This window comes from Zeus faber (genome assembly GCF_960531495.2).
Source record: "Zeus faber genome assembly, chromosome: 2".
Classification (NCBI taxonomy): Eukaryota; Metazoa; Chordata; class Actinopteri; order Zeiformes; family Zeidae; genus Zeus; species Zeus faber.
The window spans coordinates 28,429,818-28,439,993 of record NC_137189.1 but is presented as its reverse complement, the minus strand read 5'-3'; the positions used below and the strand labels follow the sequence as shown (position 1 = coordinate 28,439,993).

General features: G+C 42.8%; 2 protein-coding genes across 2 annotated transcripts; one reads left to right on the top strand and one right to left on the bottom strand.

Moving 5' to 3' along the window:
• Nucleotides 1-292: 292 nt before the first annotated feature.
• On the bottom strand, nucleotides 293-2,338 carry arl11 (ADP-ribosylation factor-like 11; the record flags this gene model as incomplete). The annotated part of the gene is made up of 5 exons (XM_080024238.1): nucleotides 2,201-2,338; nucleotides 1,924-1,989; nucleotides 1,032-1,147; nucleotides 775-952; nucleotides 293-421 (listed from the first exon to the last, which is right to left on the bottom strand). Exons 1-5 carry the CDS (start codon nucleotides 2,243-2,245, stop codon nucleotides 293-295), a joined length of 534 nt encoding a protein of 177 aa, XP_079880364.1. The 5' UTR covers nucleotides 2,246-2,338.
• Nucleotides 2,339-3,512: 1,174 nt separating this feature from the next.
• eef1b2 (eukaryotic translation elongation factor 1 beta 2) lies at nucleotides 3,513-9,556 on the top strand. Its single transcript, XM_079996956.1, has 7 exons — nucleotides 3,513-3,666; nucleotides 4,943-5,065; nucleotides 5,698-5,824; nucleotides 7,428-7,494; nucleotides 7,569-7,694; nucleotides 8,757-8,824; nucleotides 9,431-9,556. Exons 1-7 carry the CDS (start codon nucleotides 3,587-3,589, stop codon nucleotides 9,515-9,517), a joined length of 678 nt encoding a protein of 225 aa, XP_079853082.1. The 5' UTR covers nucleotides 3,513-3,586; the 3' UTR covers nucleotides 9,518-9,556.
• Nucleotides 9,557-10,176: the final 620 nt, after the last annotated feature.

Genomic DNA, 10,176 nt, shown 5'->3' with positions numbered 1-10,176 from the left:
AATACAGTATTCAATGGGGCTAATGTACTCCCAAAGCAAACAGATGAAATTGTGATAAGCACACACACACACACACACACACACACACACACACACACACACACACACACTTCAAATGTCGGATAAACATGTTAAGATAAAGAAATATAAGACTGTTTTATAAACATTTTATTACACAAGTCCAGCTGATGCTGTTGTATTACTGATATAACTTAGACATAATAAAGTAAGATAAAACAAAGAAATAAGATATTTTTCGGTAGTTTGTGCCCCACCCTCCTCTCTCCTCCTCTCAGCTTTTCTTGATGAGTTTTTCCACAGAGAGGAACGCTTGTTGCAGTCCCATCCCATTGAGGGCGCTGCAGCCTTGAATCTCCCACGATCGGTCCTGGTAGTTAACCAGGTCCAGATGTTTGGAAACCTGCCAACAACAACAGAATGTTAACTTCTCAAGGCATCCCATTAGTTCTGTCTGGTACTGTCTGTACAATACCGTTTAGTCTGCACTACATTATACTGTACTGTACTACACTGTACTTTTGTTCGGGGGACCTCTCTTGATGTCATCTTTCATGTTACAAATTCTGTTCCAAACTGGAGTTCACATCAAGCCCATAACTCCTAAAATACCAGAATGTGTTGTCACCCCACCCTTAATATGGAGGTTGCGTCCCCTCGAGACATGGCGGACCAGACCGACAGAAGGGAACTGGCAGGAGGAACTTCGAACAGAACTTGATGTTGGAAAGAAGGACCAAGCCACATGGGGCGTACCTCTCGTATGGTCATGGAGTTGGGAAGGTCCTTCTTATTGGCCAGAACCATGAGAGGAACTCCTCTGAGGTATTCCTCACGGAGAACGTTCCTCAGGACCTTCTGGGCCTCAGGCAAGCGGGCCGGGTCAGTGCTGTCCACCACAAAGACCAGTGCTTTGGAGCCTTCCAGGTAGAACCTCAGGAAGGAGAGCACGGGTCAGGAGGTCAAAAAGAACAAACAAGAACATGCACTCACTGAGACGGACGCCTCCTTACTTCCAGTTGGGTCTCATGCTGCTTTGACCACCAATGTCCCAGATGGTCAGAGCACCATTATTCTCCAGGTCCAGGGTCCCCACATTGAACCCCACTGTAGGAGATGTCTCCATTAGCTGCACAGGGAATGGTGGAGGGGGTGTTAAAGGTCACACCTCGAACCAGACAGAAAAAAAGTTTGGTCTCATTGGCAGATAGTTCCAACGTAGGCAGCATGGATAGCTCCTGCTACTGTCTGTACTTCGTTCTGGTAAACCCTCTTCACCTCCTCTTTTGTAGTCTGAGTTCAGTCCCAAAATGGATTTCACATAAAGGCGAGAACTCCTCCAATACTGAAATACCCGAATGTGCTTTCACTCCATCCTTAATATGGAGGACGCATGACTTGGCGAAGTCTTAGGCTAGTTGTAGACCAGCTATCCAGACATTTTAAGTGCTGTCCCAATTGATGGATTTGGGAGACAATAAATTAAGCAGATTATTAAGACTTTTGAACTGGATCACTGGACTCATACCCTTTCACCTGAAACCTTCCTCAAATTTGGATGAAACACAGACATTGGGGCATGGAGCCATCCACTCACCAAATGCAACTGAGCTATTGTTTTGGAGTAGATGACATCGGTCCAAATAGTAGAGGAAAGGTGATTGGTCGCAGGGTGAGGCGGGGCCTGGCTTGAAGTAGAAGCTTTGAATTGCTGGGAGGAGATTGGCTGTCGGATTGTTCACACTTCCCTCTGAGATTTCCCTTCCCAACGCTAACTGAACTGACCCAGATACCTCAGCATGCATTTTGACAACACCGGTGAGAGCTTGTTCTTCCTGACAAGGGGACTGGACAAGCAGGAAGGAGTCGGTTCCTCTGCCGCGTTCAGTTGCAGAGGAAACTCACCTCTCCTGTCAGCAGGCGGGCCAACAGAGTGGACTTCCCAGCCTTGTCCAGACCAATCAGTAACACCTACACACACACACGCACGCACACACAGCCGCACGCACACACACACACACACACACACACACACACACACACACACACACACACACACACACACACACACACACACACACACACACAGAGACACAGAATTAAAAGTCGGAAGGTCAGAAGTTCAATTCTCACTCAGACTCAACAACAGGGGTCTTGAAACCCACGGACAGATAGATATTACCTGTGGAGGGTGATGGATAGAGTTCCTGGACAGCAGCTGACCCATGATAACTCTTGTGTGACGTCACTTACTGCCAGCTTAGAATCAGTGTCCTTGGATCAAAGACTTCCTTTCAGCTTGGTGAAGGTTCAAACTCTCCTCCCCTCTTCCCTCTTCTCTCGACTCCCCCCCCCTTCTCTTAGATACAGAACGACAGACGGAGGTGGTTCCAGGAACATAAATATGTAGTTTCTCAGTTTGGACCGAAAGCAGAAACTCACTCAGGTGTTGTCCTTCAGCCTCTCGGCCAATAGGAGGGCCTGGCTCAGCTCCAGCCAATCAGGAGAGAGCTTGCAACTGTTGGGACAGGTCAGACTGCATATTTGTGTAAAAGAGTTGCCACCTTGCATGGCTGTCTCTGGCATTGGCTCTATCCGTCTATCTACCCGTCTACCCGTCTACCTGTCCCTCTATCTATCTATCTATCTATCTATCTATCTATCTATCTATCTATTTATCTATCTATCAAATACAGTTACATTGCTTAAGCAAATGGAAAAAAATAGAGAAATGTATGTATATTGCTAGATAGATCTGTATACATTATGTTTAACTGCAAAGATTCAATTTTGGTTTAAACGTTATGTATATATCAATTATCTGTCTACATATTTTAGAAGAAGAAGAAGAGGAAGAAGAAGAAGAAGAAGAAGAAGAAGAAGAATCTTTAATCGTCACACAGCATACCACAACAACACATGCATTCATGCACACACACACACACACATGCTTAGGATGGTGGCCAGTGAAATGGGTCCTCTGCATTCAACCCATCCTGGCTTGTCCTTCCTCCAGGGGGGTCAGCCAGGAGCAGTGGGCAGCATACAACGATGAGCCCAGGGACCTGGTTACATACGTATGTCCATCGCTGGTCAGACGATGATGTTGTACATGTTTTTGGTGGGGGTCCTCACTGATGGTACATGGAGGAAACCCCATGTGAGCACGTGGAGTACATGCACACTCCACACAGAAAGCCCCTCAATTGGGAGATCACCCCCGGGAGCACAGTGCCAACAGAGCCCCAGGCGGGAATCAAACCCAGGACCTTTAACAACATTGTTTACACTTAGTTCTTTTTTTGTATGTATCTGACTGAAACATGTACTTTCTATTTATATATATATATCTTTATTTTTTTGGTTTGTTTTCCATTTGCTTTCCATCACTGTCTATCCATGTGAAACCTGTTGGTGTAATTCCCCGTTTTAACCACTGGGGGCAGCAGCGTTTGGGGGGGGCGGAGCCTCCGTGACTTATAAAACCCCCGTCGCTCCTTCCGTCTTTCCTTCGCTCCTTCCGCTCCTTCTCAGGCTCCTTGTCTCCCCGCGGAACACACGCCACATCATGGGCTTCGGAGACCTGAAGACTCCCGCCGGCCTCAAGGTCCTTAACGACTTCCTGGCCGACAGGAGCTACATTGAGGGGTGGGTGACCGAGGAGGGTGCCGCCATTTTAAGACGGGTTGCCCACCGTGGACGCGCGTTCCCGAGGCGCGCGGAGCGGCTCTGCCACGTGGTTTTCTGAGCGCGGAGCTAGCCGCGGTAGCCCGGCTAGCGCGAAGTTAAGTAGGGCAGCCCGGTCAGCGCGGTCTGAATTGAACGCTTGTCCTCAAGTGTCCTTTGTTCGCCGCAGTGCACCGAAGAGCTCCAAACACGTTGAGAGAAAAATAATAACCCAGGAAAAAGGAAAAAGATGACACTTTATTAATCCCGCCGGAGGGAAATTCAAGCGTCTACACAGGTTAACACGACGTAGCGCTGCGCTAACAAGAGTACGAGACGCCAGTGAGCCCGGTTTGGGAACGTGGCAGTCCGCAATACGTACAAGTCGCAATATTGCCACACGAATAAATACTATCCTAGTAGGAACCGTACAGCACAAGATCGATGTATATCATAGGACGAAAAGCGAGAGTAAAGTGAAACGGTTCGTGGCCTGTCCCTTGAAGTGCTTGAATATCAGCCTCAGACGTCAAAGTGCTGGAATCCCCACAACGCAGTCCGACTTGGGCTGAAGTGTTGTGTGCATGTTCTGGATCCAAAGGAGATTGAACTTTGACCTTAAAGGCCGCATGTCTTCAGTCCTGTGACCGAAACGAAAGTTGTTCCAGGACTGGGTTTTGTATCTTGGGTTGGAGGCGGTGCTTTGGATGACTTGACTGTCAGTCACACGACCTCATTTGGAGTTGACACATACATAATTGTGGACAACAGTTCATAGGATATAGTTGTCAGTAGTATAATTGTACACATCCACCTTATGAAGGACAGTTTTTGAGAGAAATGTATTCTATCCCCTCCCCCCCAAACCCAGCGGAAGAAATATATCAACTTTCTATTATATTCATAGCAATGTTTCTCCTGTTTGCTTTAATTCCCACTAAATTTGAACAAACGGGATCATGGAATTGTTTTGCGGACTGATTGTCAGTAACCCAAATTATTGACCATGTAATCATTGTCGCAGTCCTAGTGTTTACTGTAATGTGGCTTTGAGGGCAGCATTGAGCATCATCTTATTTTGACCTTCACTAATATCTTGGCGCCTGATTCCGTATGATTTTACGACCAAGTTCTGCCCGAAACGACTCCTGTGATTCTTATTATGGGTTATCTGGGTTTTGGGGTCAGATCTGCATTTTCAAATTACATGTGTATTAAATATTATAAAGCTTTTATATTGTTTTAACCCCTCCTGCAGCTTTGTGCCGTCGCAGGCCGACGTAGCGGTGTTCGACTCCCTCTCCAGCGCCCCCTCGGCCGACCTGTGCCACGCCCTGCGCTGGTACAGCCACATTAAATCCTACCAGAAGGAGAAGAACAGGTGAGCTGCCCGCTGCCAGACAGAACTAGTCGATATCGGAGGATGAACCAGGGCTCGAGACAAACTATGTATTTATTTTTTCAACATGGTCCCAAAACACTTGACCGTCCATCTGGACAGTCCCAAATTGAAAATGGGTCTTTCTTCATATACATTCTATAGATCATATTACATCATGCTAGACAAATCGAATGACCATAACAAATCACCAATATTTAAATTACTCGGTTTTGCTTCACTCACTGCATTAAACAAAGTGGATCAAATTACTTTTCTTGTCTAGTAACCTTTTCATCACTCACAAGACTTAAGCACAATCTCTTCAGATGCTCCTCTGCGATAGCCATGCAGTAAGCCCAAATTGTCATTCGTGAGGTCACTGGGTTTTTGTTCTTTTCTTTGGCCAATAAATTCCCTTCGTCCCAAATGCGTACTTTATTTTGACAGTTGGTTTCGAGCCCTGGCACAACAATCCAGTCTGTGCTGATGATTCTTTCACCATCTTTCGGCTGATCTCATGATGGAATCCTTTTTAGAACTGAACTTGACTGGACGTTAAGTGGTTTGCTCCAGTCCTGTTCCTTCTGAAGGAAGTCTCCTCATCTGTCTGTCCTTTCCTCTGTCCTCCTCAGTCTCCCGGGGGTGAAGAAGGCTCTCGGTCAGTACGGCCCGGCTAGTGTTGCCGACAGCACGGCTCCCGCGGAGGAGGACGACGACGATGATGACGACATCGACCTGTTCGGCTCCGATGACGAAGAGGTAGTTTTGCACAAACTGTTTGGAAGAGAAGTTTTGGGGATACAACAATTGGGCTTTTGCTATATAAGCTCTGTGGCTCTGCAGTTTCCAAGGCCATTGCAAAATCAACCGTTATTGGAACTGGAAAAGCTTCTCCAACACTTAAACAATATCTCTGTCAGTTCTTGTGCGAATAACAAAATAAATGCGCAGCTGAGAAGTTGAGTGTCTTGGAATGAAGACAGGGTGCAGAAGTTACCTTTGTAGTGTCCATGCCCCCCTGTTTGTAGTTTGCTATTTTCGAGTCTAAAATGATGATGGGGCCGAATATTCATTTAATGATGTTAAAAATCTATTTTTATTTATTTATTTATTTTGGGGGGGGGGGGCGAAAACTTCAGTGTTGGTAGTTTCCACTAAATGTAATTGAATGTAAATAATATTTCTTATTTATAAAAATCTACATGCATTTCAAAGAGTCGATTAAAAAAAACAAACAAAAAACCCTGAGTGGAACAGTATGCAGTTTGGAGTGAGGGAGTAGTGATGAAAGGTGAACTTTTTCATATTTGATTCTTAATTTCTGATCCTGTCTTTACGTCCCACTAATCTATTATTTGTTCATGTGAAATGAGTTTGGTACATCCCTCGTCTGAACACACTTTATTTTATCTTCAACACTCAGTCAAGTCTTTTTGCCGGTGATTTTGTAAATGGCTGCTTCAGGGACAGAGACTTATTGCAAAAAGCCCAATTGTTGTGTTTAAGTGCACCACCGTCGGAATGAACTATGTCAGTAAAGTTGAGCGTGTGATGATCTATTCACCATCTTTCGGCTGATGTCGTGATGGACACTTTATCAAATCTGACTGCTCTTCTGAATTGTCTGTACACGGCGAATGTTTATTATGCAGAATATTTTAGTCTTTGTTTTTGATAGTGAGTTATGTAGTTTAAAGAGAAGTGTCACAATTATTATATATAATTGTAATAACAGGACAGCAATTATTTGCGCTAATCGCTGTACCTGTATAAATGGTTATCCTACAGTTGTATTTTTTCATTGAAATTTAACCTTAGAATGCATGTGATGGGACCAATTGACCCCGATTGTGTATACTTTTCAAACCACAAAATTTTAATCCAAAATTATTATAAGATGTTTAAATCCGTTCTCCCGGAATTTTTCGATCTTAACATTTTGAAAAAATGTAAATATTGTAAATCATTTTTTAGGTGAATGGATTTTATTATTTTTTGCTTATGTGGACAATATTTTCACCCGAGTTTGTCAACTCATTGTTTCTCAACTATCAAAATATGAATTAATATGTACAAACTTGGAAATGAGAACAAAACAAGTTTTGGTGTCATTTTTGACCGGACATGCATTCTAGGGCAAGGGAAACTTCAAACTTGATGTTAAAAATGTTGCAATGAATATTTTTTATTTTTTATTTATTTTTATTCTCCATGTGAAGAAGCAGTGGATAACATGTATTAGTGCACCAGACACGTGATCCGCCTCTTGTGTAATTGGCAATTTAGAAGAGGGGGGGGGGAGTGATTAACTCTTAAAAAATAAGTTATTCAGAATTCATTAATTTCTCAAATAATCAAACAGGAGACAGCAGAGGCCGCAAGACTGAAGGAGCAGCGCCTGGCCGAATACAACGCCAAGAAATCAAAGAGTGAGTAGACTGACGAGAGCTGTCATTTTACCGTTGGTGTGGTTACTTGCTAACTCCCTGTCCCCCACCTGCAGAACCCGCCATCATCGCCAAGTCGTCTATCTTGTTGGACGTCAAACCGTGGGACGACGAGACGGACATGGTCAAGCTGGAGGAGTTGGTCCGCAGCATCCAGATGGACGGCCTCCTCTGGGGACAGTGTATGTAGCATGATGCTAAGCTAACTAGACGCTAATGTTGACTCCAGGGAGCACGTGATGATTTAAACACCATCTTTCGGCTGAATCCGTGATGGACACTTTTTATGATCTGACTGCTCCACACACACTGAGGCGAGAGGGAGGGAACTTCCTGTTGATGGGTACTTTATCCATTCCCAGAGGGAAATTGCGGTGTCAGCAACATCTCGCATCGAAAAATAGGAAATACTAAAATGGAATGAAAATGTAGGTGAAAATGGCAATATTAAAATAATTGCAATAAAACCTCTGGTCAACTGTATAACATGTGACAAATACAGAACCTAATGGTGAACAGCTAAATATAACATCAATAAATGGAAGTGACTCAATATAGGATTCAGATAGTTTAATGAGCACACAGCCTGGGCTGGTGGAATTAGCTTTTGGTACAGAATAACAACTTAGTTCAATAAAACCTATAACAGTGATCACAAGAACATCTTGCACATATCACACACTACATAACAAACTGCAAGAAAAGTAAGATTGTAGTAAGTTGCATGGCAAGTTGTCTTAAGGTCAACTGGAGGAAGGTGTAAATGCGATTTCATGTCTTATCACGATGAGGAAGTAGCTGTTTTGAGCCTGGATGTTGATGAATTCTGTTGAGTTGATGAACCGAAAGAACCTGCTTAAAACTTTGCAAAACGGTTCTGAAATTCTGCTTATTTATAGACTGTAACGGGAAGACAGAAATCTCATCTCTTCAAATAACCTGAGTGGATTTATAAATCAAATGTCTGTAGTATCTCTAAAGAACAGACACTGAGGTTGTTTTTATTTTCTCACTTGTAAAACCTTAGCGTAATAAATGTGACTGTGATATGAAATGCTGTTTTTTTTAATTTCATGTTTTATTTTATGCATTTCCTACTTGGGATTAATGAAGCATAACCATACTTTTAGCTATTTCTATTAAATTATTTTAAATATTAAATGTAATTTGTTTATTGTAATTGCTTTGTGTCTAGGTTGTGACTCAGCTGTAATATGAAGTTTGTCCCTCTTGTATCCCTGTAGCCAAACTGGTTCCTGTCGGCTACGGCATCAAGAAGCTGCAGATCGGCTGCGTGGTGGAAGACGACAAGGTGAGAGGGAGTGATGTCGGGTTTAAACAACTACTTTGAATGACCACTTGGTGTTCCAATGAAAAGGAAAATTTGTTTTTTTTAATCTCCCTATAAGGTGATAATGTGTAGCACTTTGGGCTGCATGTTTGTATGAAAGGTGCTATATAATTTGAGGTAATAGAAGGTGTTTAAATAATTCTTCAGCAATTTGTGACAATATGTTAGCCCAAAAAATAGACTATTGATTATATTCGTCCTTCTCAATTAGTTAAACTAAAATATGTACCTTCTGGGTTATTTTTATTTATTTTTTTTACCAGACCGAAATTTAGATTTTCAAAAATGTTGCAATGAATTAAATGGTAATTTCTAGATTTATTTTTCCATCAGCTGAAAAAGATTAAACTGTCTTCCATTGAATGTCAAATGCTCCTGCAGTAGCTGAACATGTATAAGTTAAAATGCATGTATATTATAAAACAAATCATGTATACATGCTTATTAACTTGTATTATAATGGTGGAATAAAATCAAGTCAGTCAAATTGTTAATTGCAATTCTATTGGACAATTTAATACTTAGTGATTGCTCTAGCTAATGCTGTACAATGACTTTAATCTCCAGGTTGGAACAGACATCCTGGAGGAGAAGATCACAGCGTTTGAGGACTTTGTTCAGTCCATGGACGTTGCAGCGTTCAACAAGATCTAAACATGTGTAACTGTGAAATAAAAAGCACTTCAGAACTGACATGCTGTCCTGCTTTGTGTGGGTTTTTTTTATTTAAACTTACTGTTTAGCGTTATGAGAATGTAGCTTCTTTTTTTTTTTAACCTGTGCTGTCAGCATGCTGGGCATACAGTATTTGTATGCCATTGCATCTAGGACAGAGTTAGTCTGCAAGAGGAGTTAAAGTTCTCAACCTGCAATGCAACTCTTTATTAATTCTTAAATCAAGAACTGCTGCAATAACTCTGTCTTGTGGATGCCCTGTAGAATGACAAGAGCACGGTTTGGTTATGGAGAGCCACCACCAACCCCCCTCTTTGGAAAACTTTATCATGTTTGGGTCTATAAACAACTGATCACTACTCCCAAGAGGGGGAGAATCACCACGGTGAGACAAACATGAACATTGGACAACATGTATTGGAAAAATTGAATTGGGTCCAGGAAAATGAACTACAACTGGTCATGTGGCCCCTTCCTGGCAAATTTATGGGAGGAAAGGAGAGGAAAGCACCCCAGGTTGCAGGGGTGCACTCCAAGCAGGTAGGGGTGTGTGTGTGTGTGTGTGTAAGATGTCTATCGTGAGTACATGACTTAACCCCCCCCCCCCCAATTGGTACTGGTGTAAAATGTCGGTATGT